This window comes from Aspergillus terreus, genomic scaffold, assembly GCF_000149615.1.
Source record: "Aspergillus terreus NIH2624 scaffold_17 genomic scaffold, whole genome shotgun sequence".
Lineage (NCBI taxonomy): Eukaryota > Fungi > Ascomycota > Eurotiomycetes > Eurotiales > Aspergillaceae > Aspergillus > Aspergillus terreus.
Genome location: NT_165940.1, coordinates 267,009 through 288,353, shown reverse-complemented (window position 1 = coordinate 288,353; position 21,345 = coordinate 267,009). Strand labels below are relative to the sequence as shown.

Here is a 21,345-nt window from a genome sequence, read left to right as displayed (position 1 = left end):
ATCCCCGGGGCTTCACAACTCCCGCAGGTACTCCATGCTCTACTGGCTCCTGAGAATGCAGTATTCTATGCCTGATTCTCCGGCCTGCCCACTTTTTCTTCCACTCTGCACAGCACCTTTTGTATACCCACCGATCTGAACGAGACCACCGCCACTTCAGGGAGTACGGCCAGGATTCATACAGCACGTAGCCGACTTGTTACTTGGGCACCTCCACACCCAAGATAAGTGGACAATTAGATGCTTCCTCGAATATTTCCGCCCAGCTCCCATCACGCAGCCTCGCCTGCTGGAGGCACATGTATCGACGCGTGCGCCTGAAATTTCGGATGGTTGGACTTCCAGGAGGCCGAATGGGTTGGGGGCTGAATCCAGAATACCGGAGTATGAGCAGCTCGCGCGTCCCGTTGGGGTGCGGCAAGGGCCATGCTCTCGGAAGCGTCGTGTTTCGCCACATATATATACGTTAAAGGGAAGGGAAAATCCAGGGGTTCTGGTTAGTTGGATTCCATTCGGGGATCCCTTTATTTGTTCGGTTCTCCGAAAGTTATGCGACGACCGGCGGACCGACGGGGCGGTCCTTTATGCGAGCCGCCGTCTCCGATGCGAACCCCGAGTGAGAAACGAGACAAATATCTATTAGAGTATGTATATATAGGACAATGTCTGCACCACAATCCGATACCGAGAAGCTCAGTGACGAACGACCTTCCGGCCAAACAATGTCTGCACCACAGTCGGATATTGAGAAGCCAGCGGCTGAGAAGCAGCCTGCGCCTGGATCGATGCCATGGCACCCCAGCCAGTACCCTGATGGTGGCCTCCAAGCGTGGCTAGTGGTAGCGGGAGCATTCTGCTGTGTATTTTGTAGCTTCGGCTGGATTAACTGTATGTTCGATTTTCCTGTTTTCTACCTGCCATTCACACGCTAACTGACAATATGGGCATCGGGGTGTTCCAAAGTTACTACGAAAGCCATCAGCTTCAGCAATACTCGGCCAGTGACATTTCGTGGATTGCATCGCTGGAACTCTTCATCATGTTCTCCGGAGTATGTATAGAGTAGATCTCCAATCATGATACACAATGAATATCTTCTGCATCAGTGCTGATTTCCAAGGGACCGATCATTGGCCGCATCTACGACCGGCAAGGGCCCCGCTACCTGCTCCTTTTCGGCTCCTTCATGCACGTCTTGGGCTTGATGATGGCCTCGCTGGGCACCGAATATTACCAGATCCTGCTGGCCCAGGGCATCTGCAGTCCCATCGGCATCAGCTGTCTCTTCACCCCGGCCACCTACTGCACCCTTACCTGGTTCCATCGCCGACGAGGCCTCGCCATGGGCATCATCTCCGCCGGATCCAGCCTGGGCGGGGTCGTCTTCCCTATTATGATCGACCACCTCATCACCGACTTGGGATTTGCCTGGGCCATCCGCATTGCCGCCTTTCTAATCTTGGCGATGCTTATCTTCAGCAACCTGACCGTCCGCTCGCGAATCCAACCGGATCCCAAGAATCTGCGGCTGGTCGACTACGTGAAACCCCTGCAGGAGCGCGTCTACCTGTTGACTTCGATCGGCTCGTTCCTCTTCTATCTGGGCATGTTCCTTCCGATCGACTACATCCAGCTACAGGCGACCGCATACGGAATGGGGCTGGATCTTGGCAATTATCTGATCCCCGTTCTAAATGCCGCGAGTCTTTTCGGCCGGATCGTCCCTGGATGGCTGGGCGACCGGATGGGCACTTACAACGTGCAGATTCTGATGAGTATCTTCTCGGGCACGTTGGCTTTGGCCCTGTGGATTCCGGCCAAGGGCAACGCCGCAATGATCGTTTTTGCAGCCCTGTACGGCTTTGTATCCGGAGCGTTTGTCTCGTTGCTGCCCGCCATGATTGCGCAGATTTCCGACATGAAGGAGATCGGGACGCGCACTGGGGTCGAGTTTGCCATCATGTCTGTTGCAGCACTAGTCAGCAACCCAATCGGCGGGAAGCTCATCAGGTATGATCCTATGGACTTTACCCACCTGCAGATCTTCTGCGGGGTGGTGCTGCTTGGGGGGGCTTGCTTCTTCGCCCTGGCTCGCATCGCTTTGGCGGGACCTGGGCTTATCCATAAAGTCTAGTTTCCGATAGAATGACAGAAAATTTAAAAGAGACATTAGCCAGCTATGGGTGGCGTTGGATAATAATTTTTGGTCCTTTTGAAAGATGGGGAAATGCAAATGTTTTACTGGCTAGCCTTGGCCTAACTGATTAGACTATATAGATTTTTAATCGCCTAGCAGGATTGAACAGCTCCATATTAAGTGATATCTGAGATCATATGCCTAGGAAACAATTGACGTTTGAACGAATACAACCAAGTCGAGTTTAAAATACTAGGAGCCAGCAGGCATACCTACCTGAACAAAGCCACCATCCTCAGGAAAGAGATCACCCAAACCGGGACTCACTTCTGAAAGGGTGTCATAAAAAAGATCAGCCAGGGGATCCAACGTCGTCATCACATTACTGTGAGAGACAACGAGGGGGGCGCTAGGGCTCGCTTCCATCACTGATGGCGAAGCCCCGACAGAGCAGCCTCCGTCCACCGACTGCATCTCGCGGACATAACGCGCCTTGGCCATCAATCGCCCGATCGGCTTCCACAGTGTCCCTTTACGCGCATGCTCCTTCAAGCGCCAGCGGTCGTAAAGGATTTCTACGGCTGCCCACCCCCTGTCGCAATCCCGGCACGGGGGCCGAGTACAGATCTCCGACAGAACGAGGGTAACCGCGTGCCATTGCATGTACGTGTCGGATCGCCAGGCCCAGTGAACGATGTTGGGATTGCACAGCAGGGAGCAGGAGAGCTCCAGGATCTCAATAGAGAGGAGAAATATTTTATCCGGTAGACTCGCTTGCGGCGAGGCAGGTGCTACTTCGTTACTGCCGTCCACCGGCCTGCAGGGGAAGTAGGCCATCAGCCATACGCGGGCGATGATCAGCTTTGCCACAGTAGCCGAGACAAAGAGGAAGGGGTCGTCAGGATTGCAGAACTGCAGATACCGGGTCTCCAGGCGGGTCTGGAGCTGCTCGGCCAGGGCCTCCCGTTCGGGCAATGACAGTTTGGGGACGGATGGACTGCTGGTGGACCTTGCCTGACGGCCGTGTGGGGGAACAAAGCTGACCCTGCGCACGATGGAGATTGCTTCCCACGCGATCAGGCTTAGCGTCATCTCTGTAGGACCCTCACGCTCGGTCGGCGGCTGAACCGTGTTCGCGGTCAGATCCAAGTCATTTATATTTAACGGCAGCCGGGTATCAAAGGACGACTCGGAGACAATCGGCTCGTAACCGTGATACTCAGACGAGCGCTGGTCGAGGCCGACAACGAACCACCATAGTCGGCGACGCAGTTCAGTCTCGAGGGGCCGCAAGTCAAAGGCCGCGCCGTCCCGATGGAGGCCCATGGCCTGTGCAATATGCACAATTAAGGCCGTCAGCGACCAGACCGTTCGGGAGTCATCTTCGTGACGAAGCGCACTGAGAAACAAGGCCGCCGCCTGAAGCAAGATCAGGTTCTGGGTATTCAGCAGATCGGCGCGGGCGAGGGCCTGCTCAACGGCAAAGCGATAGGTATGGAGGGCCTGGGGTCGACATAGGCCAAGGGGGCACTGATTCTGATCGATACTGATGATGGCGGCATAATAGATAGCGAAGAGGAGGGCCTCCGTGTTACAATCGAGGGCGTCCAGCGAGGCGACCGCGTTCCAGAAGAGCTGCTTGAGGGTCGGCATGTGGAAGATCTTCACCACAGGGGCGACATTGGTCTGGAAAATCTCGAACAGAGCGACCAGCTGAGAGAGCGACGGATGGTAGACTCGCAGCGAGTGGGCGATCGACCTGAAGCCCATGATGGCAGCATTCATCCCGATAGTGCGGAGTGGCTCCTTTTCATCTGTTTCCTCCTCGTTGTCATTCAAGGGCCGTTCATGTAGCAAATCCCTCAGTTCCTCAATCTATCGCCTCGGTCAGGTCTTATTGACATGTATATCTGGGGGTTAAAGACAGACCTCATCGCCCAGACTAGCCCAAAGCACGTTGCTCACGTAGACACTGGAGGTGTTGTCAACGGCGAGACGGCCATTCCGCTGGTCGCCTTGGGAATCTAAGGCTTGTGGCTGTGGCTGTTGTTCGGTTTGTTGGCTGTCCAGCTGGCGAATGATACCCTCCAGCCGGTCTAGTCTAGCCAGCACCGCCGAGTTGCTGGCAGATTGCTGCGGCCGCTTAGGGGCGCGCCCCGTCCCACCGGGATAGACGCAGGTGGAGGTAGCCCGAACGCAGGCCGCACATGGTTGCTGTCGGTCACATTTGATCTTCCGAGAGCGACAGAGGAGGCAGCTGCGGCGGTGGGGAGAGCGTACCGAGGTGAATGCTTCACTCATGCTGGTGGTAGATCGTAGTCGGCAGATAACAATGAAAAGGAGAGAGAGAAGTGTCAGGAAGGAGGTCGGCGGTTCCGAGTCCCATAACTTCGGTTCGGGGTCGCATAAGTTATGCGACCCCGAGTAAGCCGAGTATACTAGTTTAGTATCTTTACCTATACTATGAGTTTCCAAATGCTCTCACATATGGATCACGTTTGTATACCTGTATTGTCTTGTTTAAAGACAGGTTTGTACTATTTAATTAAACAATCAAGCATGACGAATTAGGACTGTCCGCGTATATAAAAACCACGGAATTACTCGTACTTGTGCGGAGCTCGGTGTTGCGGTATAGATGACGTTGTTCACCACCCGATACTTCATACATCACTTACTCCCATTACATAAAAGACGCCTATTGACCACGTATGTGCATGATACTGTCCTCTATATAACTACATGTCTATCTATTCATCGTTACACTGCATGTTCATCGGGGTGCTGAGGAACGCGATTCTGTCAAGCGGTGTAACTTAATATGAAGGGTTGGTCGTAAGACAGACCATTGTTAACCACCTGCCTAGCATCGATGAGCTCTTGCTGTGTGGCCTGAGTCGACCAAGGCTCCTTTTTGCAGTCTTCCTTATCAGGCCGGAGAGAAAGAAAGCGCCAATGCCTACCAGAGCGGCCGACTTAGAGATCATCTACTGGAATCCGACACGAGATTCTCCTACCTCATACTATACGTTTGCTTCAATCACCGCCTGCACGTACACACTAGCTAAAATATTCCAGATCGTCCCTTTGCTAATGATCAGCTTCCAAATATGTGGCGTGGAATTGAGGCTGGAGGGTAGCAGCCAAGAATTCATGTCCCTCGGATTTGAGCTTTTTGGTGGGCCTGATCTTTAGAGCAGCTCCTCTTCAGACGATCCTTCATTTCTCGGATATCCCTACGTAGTTGGCGATCAAACCAAGGGATCGGAACGGGTAGTGGTTGGGCCATACTCTTCTAGCGACGTTCCGACCCATGGTACGGAGTCTTGTATTCTCTGCTTCCAGACGGCTGTCCGAATGCAGGTTTGGATTCGATCTAGACAATTCATTGTCACACAGACTATTTCATTATGATCCTAGACTATGAAACTATGATTTTGCATAACAATCTGTTACATCAACATGGCGTAGGCCATTTCACGCGCTCTCTCTAATATCGCAGGTATAAAGAGTCCCGCCGTTTAGCATGAGACTATCAATTATTATCCAAGTCCGAGAATACTTGTACAAGTCTGTTCAAACCTGAAATTGTATTAGACCAATCCACTATGGCATGGCATATGAGCTCACGCCAAATTCCCGGCCAACCCTGGATTTATAACTCCTTCGGTCATACTCATCTTCAGGCCCAATGCCTAGACGAAGATGGTCAGTGGCAGAATAGTGACATTGATTTAGACAATGTTATTGGCGAGGAAAGAGGTATGAAAGAGATAGATACAATTTCTATGCTGGAGTATCTGCTGATAGTGGTACCACTAGACGAGCTTGTTTGGGGAGATCAGAACTTTACTGCAGAGTCGAAGTCTGTTAACTTTGCCTTTGAGCAAACTCCCGCACAACCTATTCTGCGTGCTACATTCTTTGACAACAACAGCGCTCCAAAGAATACAGCGGAGAGGATTGCTAATGTTGATGGCCACCTTGTTTTCCGGTAAGGCATGGTCGTTCCAAAAGTGCTTCGTATCTATCAAGGACTCCAGGATATATTTTCTGTGATTATTCTGTGTCCTTGTGAAGAACGCTCTTTAATACGTAATTCGCAGTATTCTGTCTTTTCTTCCAATCCAGGAACGAAACGGTCAATGTTCATAATATTCGAAACAATCTGAACTTATAGCGGTATAGAATAGCCAAGGGGGTAGAAACGTAGAAAGTGTCCAAGCATGTGTGGAATGGGCGAAACGAACGTCACTAGTGTCCATAATAAACTAAGCATTGTGCTATGTTTAGCGAAACAGATGGAAAGTGCCCTTGCAAGCCTGGTGAGTGACAAAGGATGATGGCACTTGAATAAGGCGATTAGATACGCCCGGAGACTGTGATATACCTGTAGTATCTGACTTCCGTCTTGATGACGGCTCACACCTCGCGACCGTATGCCTCCTTCCCATCTGGAGCAGTCTCATCCCTCGAAGTCGTGCTGGTAACAGTAACTGCCAGAACCGAGGGCACGGCGACAATCAAAGCCCCAATACAAAGCCCCCAATCCATCGCAAGCTGCGTCATAGCCGGTTTGCCCAGCGCATTAATCCGCCACGCCATAGCACCACCCGTCGCCTGGAACGTCTTATACGCGCCCACCAGAATAGCAGCGATCGCGGGTGAGTTCGACTGCGCCCCCATCAACCAGTAACAGAAAGATTGCCAGAAGGCGTCAAACGCGCCGTAGAAGATATACAGGAAGATCGGGCCGACGGAGATCTCCCCGTCTGTGTAGTCGATGTCTTGCTTGTGGCCTGTGGCCATGCGCGCACCCAGCCATTTCTGGAACGCAAACCCGCCGCCCCAGATGGCCATACCCGTCACAAACACGAATGCCCACCCGATCTTCGCGCGGACAGGCCGACTCAGCCCGGGAATGTCGAGAATCAGGCCCATGATGAGTCCGCCGATCATCTGCGCGATCCAGTAGAACGCGCCATTCAGGGATCGCGTGCGGATGTTGAAGGTCATTCCGTTGACGATGTTCTGCTGGTAGGAGTAGAAGACGTTGGCGCAGAAGAAGAGCGGGATCATGCAGAGCACGCGCCAGTCGGCGATGGTGCGTACCGTCTGCGTCATGACGCGTCGCCAGCTCTTCTCGCTTTCGGGGGTGGGCTGTAACTCCGCCAGGCGCACCGACGATGGGGGGCAGATAAGCAGGCCGAGGAACCAGCCAAAGGCCATAATGATTAAGAGGGCAATGTATGTGCCGTCAGAGACTGTCCCACTCTTGGAGTTGTAGTTGAGGCCAAAGCTGGCGAGCGAACCGACGCCTCCGCCGAGGTTGAAGATGATCCAGAAGGTGGCGATGGCCCGTCCTTTCTGGGATTCAGGGGCGTATGTAGTCATGATCGCGCCTTGAGCAACCCACAGGAAGGAAGCTCCAATACCGAGAATTGCGCCAGCGGCGATGACGAAAGCGCCGTTGCCGGTTCCTGCGGAAGTTAGACTCGAAGTTGAGATGTGCTGAGGGAATCGATATACGGTTGAAGCATAGGAGACTGCCTGAATACAAAGGATATGTCCATCCCCCGATCAGGAGACATATCCTTGGCCCGACGCGGTCGAAGATGGGGCCGACAACGAACAACGCCGTCGCCGCGGTGGCCGACAGCAAGGCAACATTTGCGTTTGCTGCCACAGTAGGGTCTACCTGACCAGAGCCTCCCATGCCACTCAGGGCGTTGTACATCTGCGTTCGTTAGGTTTGATGCAGACTCTTGTTCTCGATGGTACTAACTCCAGGGCAGCAAAAACAGATGAAGCTGATGAGCACGATCTGGAACCAGGAATTTGTGTACAGTCGCTGCACGAGGGAAGTCGGACGACCCTCGCTCGCTGCGTCGACATTTCCGACCGCAGGATCAGCCTGACTGGCATCAGCCGCCTTGTGTTCCATGGTAAATGGCAACCTTCTGTCCTTTCTGTCTACACACGATGCAATAAGAACAGAAGAAGGACAACTATAGAGCTACCCACGGTGTGTGAAGTCCCAAAAAAAGATCCGAAGGACAAGCAAATACGCCACGGCTTGTGGGCTGACGGGTCATCGCCCCTGGACGTCTGCGCATCGACATCTTTACACTATCTGGGACGCCAGTTGATAGCCGGGGCCCCAGTCGGAGGGAGCCGACAAGTCGCTGTTGACTGGAACGTGGGGGATATTAGTCTCCACTAGGCTCGTATCAAGGGCGAAGATTGGCGTCGCTAACAAGCGACAACAATGCGATGTTACACTAGCACGTAACCCCCACGCGTGATAGTGCTTAGACGGTTACTTCGCTTGTAAATGCCGGGGGCCGGACGGGCGATCACGGTCAAATGATTGGGAAGCCCGAAAGGATAGCCGAGTAAGCTGATACTCGCTGCCGCACACAGTCTCTCACATATGACCGAGTCGGTCTCATTCAGGTCGCCATTCATATTGAGGAACAGGCATAGGCGTGACAATGGATCTCCCTATGCTGGGAAGTCTGCAAACTGAAGCCGTCAATGCACGGACAGGCAATATCGATCAGATCCCAACAATAGACCTATGCAGGGTCATCAATGCAGAGGATCATCAAGTCGCCCCGAGCGTCACCCCATTTCTCCCGCAAATCGCAGAAGCCATTGATGCTCTTGCTGCCCGAGTGCGCCGAGGCGGCCGGGTGGTGTATGTCGGCGCCGGCACCAGCGGACGGTTAGCCTCCTTATCATTCGAAAGCAGCCCACATTGCTGATGGCCATTCCAGGCTTGGTATATTGGATGCATCCGAGATCCCGCCAACCTTTGCAGCGCCGCCGTCGCAGTTCATTGGACTGATCGCGGGTGGCGATGCAGCCATCCGGCGTGCGCAGGAAGGCGCCGAGGACAGTGTGTCTCAAGGCGAAACGGATCTCGCTGCACTTCAGCTTGATGCTGCGCTTGATAGTGTGATTGGTATTGCAGCATCAGGCCGCACGCCCTACGTGCTGGGTTGTATGGCGTTTGCCAAGCGCATCGGATGTCTGACAATCGGTGTTGCCTGCGCCTCGCCGTCTGCTATGAGCCGATCTGGAGATGTTGATATTATGCTGTCTCCTCTGCCTGGGCCGGAGGTGGTGACGGGGAGTACCCGGTTGAAGGCCGGGACGGCGACGAAGTTGGTGTTGAATATGTTGAGCACGGGGACGATGATTCGGATTGGTAAGACCTATGGGAATATGGTACGTCCATCTTCTTTACCGAAGCTTTCAATATACTTTACCAGGTGTTGACTGGTGGATCAGATGGTCGACTTGGTCGCTTCAAATGAAAAGCTGAAGCAACGGTCGCGGAATATTCTCAAACGGCTCAGTGAGCGATGTCATTCCATGGACGATTCCGAGCTGGATGCTCTCCTTGCGAAATGCAATCGGAGTGTCAAATTGAGCTTGTTAGTCGCCGAGACTGGTTTGACAGTGGGCGAATGCCAACGCGATTTGGATGCCGCTAAGGGTGTTCTTGCAAAGGCGCTCCAGCATAGAAATCGTACGTCGAAGTCACATAAAGAGGACTCTGGAAATAGGCGATTTATATTGTCGATCGACGGTGGCGCCACCAAGTCGGCGGCTGTGATCGTGGATGAAGCAGGAAACGTTGTTGGCCGAGGAAAGGCTGGGGCTTGCAATCTGTGAGATTACTCTTACTTCCATCACTGTTGTTATCGGAACTGACGATGGGACGACAGAACCGATGGACAGAATGTTGAACAGGCAGTGAACACTCTCGTGATTGCAGCCCAAGATGCCATGGAGAAGGCCCACATAGCACCCTCATCGTTCGCGAACTGCTTTAAGGCTGTGTGGCTTGGATTAGCGGGTATTGACCGCAGCCGGTTCCACGAGATCTTGACCCCTAAACTGCAAGATGCCTTTGGGGTGTCCGGAGAAGCTCTCCGGCTCACAAATGATGTTGACCTGCTGGCTGGGGCAATGATTCAGCATGCTAAGGTGCGATCCGCAGTAGTAGTGATTGCTGGGACTGGGAGCGTCGCAATGATATATGAATGGGACGCGCAACAACAGCACCCACGACGCGTTGCACGATCTGGCGGATGGGGACATCTTCTCGGTGACGAAGGAGGTGGTTATGCCATTGGCCTGCATGCACTGAAATCGACGATGAGCGCGCTGGAAGCGCGACGATTGGGATTGCGGTCTCTCCCTTTGGAGCCGTTACATTGCGCAGTGCTAGATCGACTTGGATTTGGTGTTTCTGACGGGAAAGAGATTGACCTGGTTGGGGAGATCCTGGTCGGTCATCAAGAGAAAGACATCAAAGTGCGCATCGCCAGTCTGGCCGAGGTCGTCTTGAATCTGTCATCGACAGACGAAATATCCAAAGGCATTGTGGAAGTGCAGGTGAAGCAGCTTGTGGAAACGACTGTCGGGCGTCTCATTCATCCTGGATGCAGTGGGTTCACGGCATCAGAACAAACTGGCCTCATTCTCTCCGGAAGTCTGCTGGGCCACGACCAGTATAGAAAGGTTTTCTTGCAACATCTGAACGCGCACTTTGCGTATGTGGAGCACATCAGGGAGGCAGCGGTGGTGGGAGCGCAGTCACTAACGATGGTGGGAGTGAAGGAGAAACACAACAGAAGGATATAAAACCCTCCCTCTCCTGCGCTGTCTCTTCCTCTGTCGACCTTGATCTCTCACCTCACCATCTTCTCTGTTACCTCAAACCAAACATCAATTCAATTTCTACAAACCTGTTACCCTTTTCCACTCTCCAAAATGCCTATGACTTGGGACTCAAACGCGAACGAGAAGGTACCGCAATATCAATATTCCTATTATACCACATCCATGCAACTGACCTGCACTTCCCACAGCTGCTGTTCGGGATCATCGCCCAGATGAAGCAGATGAACATCAAGCTTAACTACAACCAGCTGGCGGCGCACATGGGCTCCGGTAGTGTCCCTACCCCGAATGGAGAAGCCTTCTTACTCACCGAGGTCTTAGAATGTACCGCTGTTGCGGTGCAGTTGCATCTGAAGAGACTCCGTCGACAAGTTGAAGGGTCCGGCAGTACAGAGAACACTCCCAACGCGAGTCCCGCAAAGCGCAAGGCGACCGGAGAACCCAAGACCCCCACCAAGCGAGGAAAAGGAAAGAAGGCTAGTCTCAAGGAAGGCATTGAGTTGACCGTCGAGGAAGATGATGAGGAGGACAGCAAGATGGAGGTGAAGAAGGAGGCTGGGTATGACTTTGATTCCGCTGTGTGATGTCCGTCTGTCAGGTAGACGTGGTTACTCTTTGTACAAGGCCCGTTTTGCAATTCCATTTACAATTTCAACTCAATGTTGGCATGCTAAGGTCAGGATTCAGATGCTGTTGACAGTACTAACATATTCTGTCTCCCTGTTCTGTCGTCCTGTATCCTTGAAATCCCAATCTCCAATCCCCCGTAAACAAAAATCACTCATCATCCTCGTCCTCACCCACGTCCTTGACAACCTTGGCCTTCTTTACAGGAGACTCGTCCTTAGCGCTAGACTTTCTCTTTCTGGGGGTTCCGGCAGGGCTGTTGGTCTCAGCTGCCTCTTTGGCGCTGAAGGAAATGTTCAGAGAGGCTCCGGGCTTCACAGTCTTTTTGTACTTTCCCAGAAACTCCTTGATGGCTTTAGGGGTGGGGCCCTTGCAATCTTCGTCTTCATTGGTGGCTAAATCCCAAATTAGATACTGGCTAACATATAGGACTACTAGGAGACGAGACATACGCCAGTTGTTGGCGACTTTGACGACATTGATGGTCAGGTTCTGGGTCTCGCAGACGGTGCGAAAGAGCTGGATCGTCAGTCAATGTTGAGCAGGTAAGGGTATTAAAGCTCACTGTTTCGATATTCTCAGGAGTCCAACGCATCCTGACGTTGATGAGGGGGGTGGGATTGCTGTGGGTGTAGTTGAGAGTTGAATTGGTCCGAGGCGGGGAATGGATGTTGTGGTAGGAAGAGAGATGAGCGGAAGAAGAGGCAGAAGAGAGACTGAAGGTTAGAGGGAGCAGTTGATTGAAGACTGTTAAAATTCACTTGTGTTGGTGGTGGTGAGCTGGTATTCTTCTGGCATGCATACGCGCAGGATGTTGCTACTATTGTCATTCTCGCCCTCACATTCACATATACCTATCTTTGAGCTCAGACCGGCTAGTAAATTTAAAAATAATATTTTCTGAGATTTCTAATTAGTGGCCCCTAGATATACGACCACAAAGGAAAGATGGAGCGGGGGATCTGTATCTGTTGCTTTGGGACACGCACAGGCGGCGGGAGGACTACAAGGAACATAGGGTGCACCACAGCCTAGGGAATAGAGCTTGGTATACGGAATTTACTCCAGATGCGATTAGATCGGTTGCCAGTCAATTTGATATGCATCTTGCATAGAAACCCTCGAGTATTCAAATATGAATAAACCAATTAATCCTCCTCTGAACTACGACACCAGTCCATGGCTAGAACCCGAAAACTATACAACTTCTCTGGGGAATCAGGCATTGGCCCGGTCTTCGGAGGTCTCTTGGAGCCTTCTATGTGAAACGATGCTTGGATCAAACATGATTTCTGGGGATCTTAAACTGAATTCCTGAGCATTCTTTGTCAGTTGACAGCGCCAAGTTTTACTCCAGCGACATCCTCCACAATGACCTGTCAGTTTCAACTGCTCAATATGGACGTTAATCTTATTATAAATAATAATACTACTATCAAAGCAATCGCATTTCTCCTTAAAATTGAGAATAAAGGCCCTGCATTCGCACAAGCGTATGGGGAAAACCTCTGATATGTTAGAGGGGAAAACCCAGACGGAGGCTAGTTACCTAGACAATATGCCAGATTTGATATCCCGTTTGACAATCACATAGAGTACTCCGTATCTCAGGCTGAAGCTCGATATATCCCTGCAGATGGTTGCACCAGCCGGCCTATTCGCCGAGGGTCCTGAGCTGCTTCAGAGAACTTTCCACCTTTGCCGATGTCTCCCGACCAGGTGGAAAAACTTTATGAGTGCTGGTGCCGACAAAAACACTCCCCTCATCTTTCAAATTAAAATCATAGTATGGCTCATTCATGCCTGGGTAAACGGGTTGGTGCAAAGCCAAGCTGTTATACGGCAGAGTATAACCAGCATCTTTTAGAAGCGTGTCTGCCTCAGGGGCATCCATCTGAACAGGCCACGGGATAACAGCATTTCCAAGGATAGGACTGTCAATATGCACAGAAGGACCGAATTCCCCCCAGACTGTCGATTCTATTATCACTGAGCCACTGCCACCGTCGTTAAACACAACTTTCAAGTGCGAAAACCCCCGAGGAGAATCCACATATTGATCATTTGGCGTGGTAGCTAAAGCTACTAAGAGCTGGGCTTTAGGATAATCCTCTCTAACTTTCCGCACCGCGATATTGACGGCACCACCGAAGCTGAGAGGGACTGATGCCATGGTGGAGTTGCAGCTTGGACGATAGTGTGTATTCAAAGAAGTAAAACTTGTCTGGTTGCTTATTCGGTTAGAAATAAGGCTGAATTGGGAGAAGCAGGGCGGGGTATTTATACTTCATATTCTACTTAACCAACTCCATGCAGCCAGCCGCGGAAAAACAGGAGGTAGGCGCATTAATTCTTGTTAGATAGAGTTGTATTGCGGCCTGGGAGCAGCTAACATCACACTTCGTCATCTTTTGTTAATTCTGCGACTTTGGACTACGACGTACTGAGCAAGGACGAATGCGGAGAGTCCAGGTAACACAAATGACTCTATAACTGGGCCTAGGCTATCAGCTACCACCAGATTGAAAGACACATAGAGGGAAACAAGATCCTATTGCCGTATTCACCCTATTATGGTCCTGTAACCTAGCTACCGCTCATATATCTCAATAATTCGACAGTCAGAGATCTCAAATCAACTTCCATGTGATACATGAAATGGTCATCAATCTAAAGCTCTCTCTCATTAAATCTCTGCCATCGCATGACAAAGAGTTCCTGAACCGTTACACACCCTTTCATCTTAATTCTTGAGATGATGTGACCCTGGTTCTTGGAGTATCAAGGGCGTTGTACTAAAGTATGCTACCGCAGATCACCAATCAATGATCATAAATAGCCATGTAACAACGTAACTTTTCTACTGATTTCAGCAAGGTTCTGAGTTCAAAGCATTGCTATAAAAAATTGTATCGTCATAGACAGTAATACTTGCTCCGAGGGGGATTTCTCGCTCGCCGTAGTTTGGCCTATAAATATAAGGGAACAGTCCCAAGCAGTCTCTTTTCTACGGAAAAGAAAGCTGAAAGCCCTACAAATTCAAGTCTGCAACCATGGCCACTATTGATATTGAAACTCCCCCTAACACGACGAGGATTTGCATTGGCGCCTTGACGCACTCCAACACGCCTTCTGAAATCAGTGTTGAAGCGCGATGGACTTCTGGGTCTGCCACGTATGGTGCAGATTTCGTCGGGCAGGATGGGAAATATGAACTCTTCGATTATTTTAACAGGCCATTTATCCCTGATGGCATTGACCCTTCTATCAAAAAGATGACCGTTAATTTTAAATTCTCAATTGCGGGTGATCTCAAAAGAACTGAGACCCCTTTTCGTTATATTCCAGGCAAAAGCGTCCAGGTCACTGGATACGACAAAGAAAACAACCCTACTGTTGTGACAATCCAATATAACTGTCACCAGTCTGATTCACAAATGTATAAAAAGCAGTGAGCCAACGAATGAGGCAGCTATCACTGCTGTTCATGTTTCGCTTATTATGCAGTTGTGAAAATATGGCTGTCATTGTTGGAGCCCTCAGCCTTTGAAGGGTACAAGAAAAGCCCTTTATATGCATCCCTCGATATATGTGTCTTCAGCCTCCGTCTGGGTTTTTCCCTCTAACATATGAGGGTTTCCCCATACGTTTATGCGAATGCAGGGGCTTTCTTCAGTTTTAGGTTGCAAATGCAGAGTGTTCTATTAATCACTCTATAACTGATGTAGACATTTCCCTGAGCTATCCAAAGCCAACGTAATATATGGGTTCGAACGTCGGTAGGGACATCACACCAGAGGCCAGAGCTGCAGGGCACTCTTAGACACAAGACCTACTAAAGACATTCTCAAATCTTCGTCTACTACAATTGAGCATCATGAATTTCAGGGCGGGAATGGAAGACTTTGTTAATGGCTACCAAATCCAAAACCTTAACGTATTATTAATAGAGGAACCTCCGATGCTGGTAACACCCAGCAGGGACATATAGTGCAATAAACTCATTATTGCCGGAGAGCTCACCACTACCACCTAACGTAGAGCCATAATTCTATCCGTCATATCTTTGCGGAGCATGCGGAAGAGCTAATCACCTTCCCGGTACACGGGCTCTAATGTTAGGTTCCTCAAGGCACGCCGCCCACTTTTTAGTCGCGAAGCTATCAAGAAAAGCATCTACACTAGACCTCGCGCCGGCCATTGAGCTGACAAGGTTAATCAAATACGAATTTTACCACCACAATAACGGATCAGTTCACCAGCCTGCGGGTGGAGGGTGATAGACATGGCGGATATATTATCAACAACCTCATCTGCCGGAATCCCGCTATAGTCCGGCGGAAACGAGAATTCCGGCGGACAACCAGCTTAGCTGACAAGATAGATAGATACTATTGACGAATCTCCTGCTTTCCTCTTCCAGAGGTCTGTGCACTGTTGGACATCTTCTGCTGGTCTGACATACTGTACCTTTATAAGCCAGACCTCCGCACTGTTCCATATCTCACCTCCCCACTCCCTACAACCCACTATCAAACTCCCCATCATGACATCCGAGCTCTCAACCTTCTGGACCAAGGCTGACAAGTACCTGATGTCCACCGGAGTGCCATACTCCCCCGTGGTCATTACCAAAGCCAAAGGCACCCGACTCTATGCCGCCGACAACCGTCAGATCCTGGACTTCACGTCCGGCCAGATGAGCTCCCTACTGGGCCACTCGCACCCCGACATCGTCGCCGTGGTCCAAACGCACATCGCAGAGCTGGACCATCTCCTCAGCAACATGATCACCGCTCCAGTGGTCGACCTGGCCGAGCGTCTCTCCCGCATCCTCCCCCGTCCGCTGGAGAAATCCTTCTTCCTCAACACCGGCTCCGAGTCCGTCGAAGCCGCCATCAAAATGGCCAAGCTGTATACCGGCAAATTCGAGATCGTCGCCTTCAGCGCCAGCTTCCACGGTCTCACCCAGGGTGCCGGCGCGGCTACCTATACCGCCGGCCGCAAGAATGCAGGCCCCACGGTACCCGGTCAGTTGGCGTTTCCTGCCCCATATGCCTATCGCTCGCCGTTCCGCACGCCGGATGGTGCATATGATTGGGAGACCGAGATGGACTTTGCCTGGTCGATGATCGATCGGCAGAGCGTCGGGTCATTGGCCGCCTTCGTGCTCGAGCCCATCCTCTCCACCGGCGGGATCCTCGACCTTCCCGCCGGGTATCTGTCCCGCCTTAGTGCCGAATGCAAGAAACGCGGTATGCTGTTGATTGTGGACGAGGCGCAAACCGGCATCGCTCGCACTGGAGACATGTTTGCTTTCCAGAAAGAAGGCGTCGTGCCTGATATTCTGGCCCTGTCTAAGACTCTGGGGTGTGGTCTGCCGCTGGCGTCGGTCAGCACTACGGGGGAGATTGAGCGTGGATGTCGAGAGGCAGGTTTTCTTCTGATCACGACGCATCTTAATGACCCGCTCACGGCTGCGGTGGGTAGTAAAGTGCTGGAGGTGGTGGAGCGCGATAATCTCTGCCAGCATGCGGCTCAGCGAGGGGCCCAGCTACGCGCAGGCCTACTTAAACTCCAGCAGAAATACTGGTGTATCGGGGATGTCCGTGGTCGTGGCCTGCTCCAGGGCATTGAGATCATTTCCGATGAGCAGACCAAGGCCCCAGGACCGGACCTGGGACAGGCGGTCTGTAACAGGGCTATGGAGCTGGGTCTTTCGTGTAATGTGGTCAATCTTCCTGGTATGGGGGGAGTGTTCCGACTGGCACCTCCTGTTACTGTGACGGCAGAGGAGATTGAGGAGGGTCTACAGATTCTTGACCAGGCGTTTGCGGATGTTCTTGCAAAAACGTGATGTGTCAAACTTAGGTATAGAGTAGCCTAGTGTTGAGGCTATAATCACATATTGTTGTTGTGTTGTATAGCATCTAGTTTGTCGCTCCGAACTGTTGTACAATGCTCTAGCGACAATATCAGTACCCATTTCCGACTTCTGGATGGTTATACAAAACATGAGCAGCTGGTAATATCACAATATTCCACCAATAACCCTGGTGGTTACTGCTATAACCTCCCCATCTTTGGCCATATTCCTGTCCAATGTATCAACTGACCCCATCTAGGACAAACCCCACCTTTGACATCAAGGGACATACACTCTTCCATATTATAGTCAACTACACCCTCCCCCTCACTCAATTGTACCAACAACCGAATCATGCCTATCAAGAAAGAAACGAACGCAAGCCCTAAACGCCGTGATGCAAACTCAACCCTAAAAGTACGCCATCCACCACAACCCCAATCACCCATCTAACACCCTCAGATAATCATAGTCGGCGCCGGCCTAGGAGGCCTCGGCGCCGCCATCGCCCTCCGTCTGTCCGGCCACGAAGTAATCATCCTCGAAGCAGCCCGCGAGATCGGCGAGGTCGGCGCCGGCATCCAATGCCTCCCCAACAGCACGCGCATCCTACATAAATGGGACGTGCGTGGTACCCTCCGTGCGAAGGCTTCCACTACGCAGACATGCAATATCATCGGATGGAAGGGCAATACGATCTCCAGTATGGATTTCCAGGCTGCGGGGGCGGAGCACGGCTCGCCGTTTAATGATTTCCATCGTGCGGATTTACACCGCGCGCTGCTTGATCGGGCTGTTGAGCTTGGTGCGACTGTTCATACGAAGTGTGAGGTGGTCGATATGCGGTTTGACGAGATGACGAGTACGGCGACTGTCTCGATCAAGGATCAACCGGATCAGGTCGCGGACCTGGTTATCGGTGCGGATGGGATCAATTCGCGGTGCCGTGAGATCCGTCTGGGGAGGAAAGAACCGCCCCATCGCACGGGGGACATGGCGTATCGGATATTGTTGGACGCGGCGGAGATCAGAAAGGATCCGGAATTGAGGACGATTGTAGATGATAAAGCGGTGAATTACTGGTATGGGCCTGGAGCGCATGTTGGTAAGCTTTCGCTGTCGGATGCTGAGTGCTGGTGGAACTGAAGCGCAGTGCAGTTACATACCCTCTCCGCGACGCATCACTCTTGAACATGGTGCTGCTTGTGCCGGATAATATGCCAGAAGAAGGTCCCTCAACGCTGCAGGGGTACGTGGACGAGATGCAGGGGCTGTTCAAAGACTGGGATGCGAGGTAGAGTCAATCAATGTTTTGCTTGAGGTAGCGAAAGACAGTTCTGACAGCACAGGATCGGAAAACTCCTGGCCATGTGTCCGTCCGTCCTCCGCTGGAGACTCTGCATTCGAAAGAGTATCGATTCGTGGGTGCATCCCAGCGGATGCTTTGCTCTTCTTGGTGATGCTGCGCATGCAACTCTGCCGTATCTCGCGAGCGGGGCGGGTATTACGTTCGAAGATGCCGCCGTTCTCGGTGAATGTCTGGACAGGATCCAGTCCAAGACTCCTGGAGAGAAGAAAAGGGCACTGGAAGTCTACGAGCTCTGTCGAAAGCGGCGGACGGAGACTGTCGTTGAACGAGGCACCATTCAGCAGGACTTGAATCACTTGGACGACGGGGTAGAACAGGAAGAGCGCGATCGCAAGATGCGGGCTTTCGAGGCGGTGGAGCGCGACTGGCAAGCTGGGAAACGAGGGCCTTTGCCTAGCGGTCTAAAGCCAGGAGAAGATCCTTTGGTCTGGCGGAGGTATGGTGTTGGCGAATGGCTGTTCAAATATGATGCAGTTCAGGATGTTGAGGAGAGGTGGAGGGAGGTCCATGTGCGTGATGGCACTGTGGCTACATGAGTACCGTACATGGTCCACGGACTTCGTACTTTCTACATAGCTAGTGCTGGTGGAATCAGCGCCCTCTGCTCCTTGCATATGCCTTGCATAGCCATACCCTCTCCCTTCCTCTACAATCTGTCTCTTGGTTCTTCGAAGAACATCTTCCACTTATTCAAAGCGATATGTTTCGTCTCAGCGCCAAGGAGACTTCAAACCAGACAGCATGCGAGAAACCCACCTGGACCCAGCTGCTGAACGGTCCTATGTCCGCAAAGTCGATCTAATACTACTCCCCTTGTTATCTATAATGTAAGACCCGCGGCCAGCCACTTGCCAGCTAACTGATCTCCAGGTACTTTTGCCGGTTCATGACCGGGGGCAATATTGGAAATGCAAAGACGGACGGCATCGAGCACGATCTAGGCATGGCTGGGGAGGAGTATAGCTTGATGATGACCCTCATAAACATCCCATTTGTGGTCGTTGAGCCTTTCGTGACCCTGGTGGTGAAGAAATATGGCGGCCATCTAGTAATTCCCAGCCTCATTTTCGTCTCTGGAGTCATCTCTCTATGCCAGGTCGCTGTCAAGAAATATGCCGGTCTCCTGACTTGCCGTATGCTCATTGCCTGCGCTCAGTCGGGGTTCTTTAGTAGGTAGGAACGAGCACAATGGATGGCGGGAGTGCTGGAACTTGCTGATGAGCTGCAGTGTTGTGTTTTATATGACGCTCTTCTATAAACGTGACGAGATGGCATTCCGTATTGCCATCTTCTACGGGTCAGCTACCATCGCCGCCGCGTTCACTGGGCTGATGGCATATGGGGTATTTGGTTTGGACAATTCCGCACTGAAAGGATGGCAGATCCTCTTCATCATCGAAGGAGCGATCAATATCATCTTCGGCGCCGTTGGTACGTCCGCATAAACTCATATATAGCGCACACTAACCACTCGTAGCCTTGTGAAACACCCTCCCATCTCTTCGATATACTCAAACTGATTAGTCTCAGCTTGATTGTCCCCAGAACGCCCCAAACCTGCTGGTGGCTCACCCCAGAAGAGCGCACTGCGGCCCTTGTTCGACTCATGCGAGACTCCACCGCTGAAGTGGACGTCAAGTTTGCCCTGACACCAGCCGTGAGAGCCCTCCTCGACCCAGCAATGTGGCCATTCATGCTCCTTTGCATTTCATACGGAGTTGCCACAACCTCGACAGGCCAATTTCTGCCACAAATCGTTCACCGACTGGTACGTCACTCACAAAAGCCAGGGAACACTGCTAAGCCGATTCTCCAAGCAGGGCTACAACGCTGTCCAGACAAACCTCCACCTCGTGGCCCCGAACTTGACCGGATGCGTTATCACGCTCGTTGTGGCCTGGCTGAGCGATCATTACAAGGAGCGAGGCGCGTTCCTGTGTCTGGGCTTGGGTCTCACCATGATCGGATACATCATGACCAGCGCGCTGGATCCGCTCACGCAGACCGGAGCGTGCTATGCGGGTATGTATAGTATCTTGCCAGATAGTGAACGTCCGCAGCTACCGTGCTACCCCTCTAGGTGCGTTCTTCCTTTCGTCGGGGACATACATCCCATCCTGTCTCGTGCACGCCTGGCACAACAACATCAAGGTGGATGAAAATGCCCGAGCGCTGGTCACGGGGGTGATGCTGGCGTGCTCTGCGATGGGTGGCATTATCTCTGCGCAACTCTTCCGCAATGAATGGGCGCCGTTGTACCTGCAGGCACTGGGTGCTACGGCCGGATTTCAAGGACTCGCAATCATCGTCTCCGCTGGCCTAGGTGTCTACTTCCGATGGCAGAATGCAAAGCGTGACAAGGCTATGGGACAGAAGCTGCGTGCGGAGGATACACCTCAGAACGAGTTGGTGGACGGCGAGAGAGATCCCCGGTTTCGATACTGGACCTAGAAATGGACGGGAAATCAACAGGTTCTGTCGTCTATAGGCATAGAGCAATCGAGAGATCGGTATTAAGTATGATTGTCATTTCATCCATTGGCATTATCGTAATGGGAGCAACCCAAAAATCCACCCGCTCAAAATCTATTTAAGCACAGACCGAAAGCACCTAATACGTGAATCCAAACAATACTCCGTAATCGAAAA

General features: G+C 51.8%; 9 protein-coding genes across 9 annotated transcripts; 6 read left to right on the top strand and 3 right to left on the bottom strand.

The window, feature by feature from the left end:
• Nucleotides 1-940: 940 nt before the first annotated feature.
• On the top strand, nt 941-2,134 carry ATEG_10319 (putative MFS monocarboxylate transporter (Mct); the record flags this gene model as incomplete). The annotated part of the gene is made up of 2 exons (XM_001218666.1): nt 941-1,051; nt 1,121-2,134. The coding sequence occupies 2 exons, from the start codon at nt 941-943 to the stop codon at nt 2,132-2,134; spliced, it is 1,125 nt and encodes a 374-aa protein (XP_001218667.1).
• Nucleotides 2,135-2,936: 802 nt separating this feature from the next.
• On the bottom strand, nt 2,937-4,438 carry ATEG_10318 (putative C6 transcription factor; the record flags this gene model as incomplete). Its single annotated transcript, XM_001218665.1, has 3 exons — nt 2,937-2,954; nt 2,984-4,012; nt 4,067-4,438. The coding sequence occupies 3 exons, from the start codon at nt 4,436-4,438 to the stop codon at nt 2,937-2,939; spliced, it is 1,419 nt and encodes a 472-aa protein (XP_001218666.1).
• Nucleotides 4,439-5,745: 1,307 nt separating this feature from the next.
• ATEG_10317 (CVNH domain-containing protein) lies at nt 5,746-6,350 on the top strand (the record flags this gene model as incomplete). Its single annotated transcript, XM_001218664.1, has 3 exons — nt 5,746-5,899; nt 5,948-6,131; nt 6,326-6,350. The coding sequence occupies 3 exons, from the start codon at nt 5,746-5,748 to the stop codon at nt 6,348-6,350; spliced, it is 363 nt and encodes a 120-aa protein (XP_001218665.1).
• A 209-nt stretch (nt 6,351-6,559) lies between these two features.
• Nucleotides 6,560-8,081, bottom strand: ATEG_10316 (putative MFS transporter; the record flags this gene model as incomplete). The annotated part of the gene is made up of 3 exons (XM_001218663.1): nt 6,560-7,617; nt 7,667-7,874; nt 7,923-8,081. The coding sequence occupies 3 exons, from the start codon at nt 8,079-8,081 to the stop codon at nt 6,560-6,562; spliced, it is 1,425 nt and encodes a 474-aa protein (XP_001218664.1).
• Nucleotides 8,082-8,631: 550 nt separating this feature from the next.
• Nucleotides 8,632-11,418, top strand: ATEG_10315 (putative glucokinase regulator family protein; the record flags this gene model as incomplete). The annotated part of the gene is made up of 5 exons (XM_001218662.1): nt 8,632-8,837; nt 8,917-9,370; nt 9,434-9,674; nt 9,924-10,759; nt 11,023-11,418. The coding sequence occupies 5 exons, from the start codon at nt 8,632-8,634 to the stop codon at nt 11,416-11,418; spliced, it is 2,133 nt and encodes a 710-aa protein (XP_001218663.1).
• A 1,697-nt stretch (nt 11,419-13,115) lies between these two features.
• On the bottom strand, nt 13,116-13,634 carry ATEG_10314 (uncharacterized protein; the record flags this gene model as incomplete). The annotated part of the gene is made up of 1 exon (XM_001218661.1): nt 13,116-13,634. The coding sequence occupies one exon, from the start codon at nt 13,632-13,634 to the stop codon at nt 13,116-13,118; it is 519 nt and encodes a 172-aa protein (XP_001218662.1).
• Nucleotides 13,635-14,514: 880 nt separating this feature from the next.
• On the top strand, nt 14,515-15,244 carry ATEG_10313 (uncharacterized protein; the record flags this gene model as incomplete). The annotated part of the gene is made up of 2 exons (XM_001218660.1): nt 14,515-14,912; nt 15,190-15,244. 2 exons carry the CDS (start codon nt 14,515-14,517, stop codon nt 15,242-15,244), a joined length of 453 nt encoding a protein of 150 aa, XP_001218661.1.
• A 763-nt stretch (nt 15,245-16,007) lies between these two features.
• ATEG_10312 (aspartate aminotransferase family protein) lies at nt 16,008-17,318 on the top strand (the record flags this gene model as incomplete). The annotated part of the gene is made up of 1 exon (XM_001218659.1): nt 16,008-17,318. One exon carries the CDS (start codon nt 16,008-16,010, stop codon nt 17,316-17,318), a length of 1,311 nt encoding a protein of 436 aa, XP_001218660.1.
• A 714-nt stretch (nt 17,319-18,032) lies between these two features.
• ATEG_10311 (uncharacterized protein) lies at nt 18,033-20,855 on the top strand (the record flags this gene model as incomplete). Its single annotated transcript, XM_001218658.1, has 8 exons — nt 18,033-18,432; nt 18,486-18,576; nt 18,677-19,205; nt 19,393-19,523; nt 19,567-19,869; nt 19,925-20,127; nt 20,274-20,464; nt 20,517-20,855. 8 exons carry the CDS (start codon nt 18,033-18,035, stop codon nt 20,853-20,855), a joined length of 2,187 nt encoding a protein of 728 aa, XP_001218659.1.
• Between the last annotated feature and the right edge of the window lie 490 nt (nt 20,856-21,345).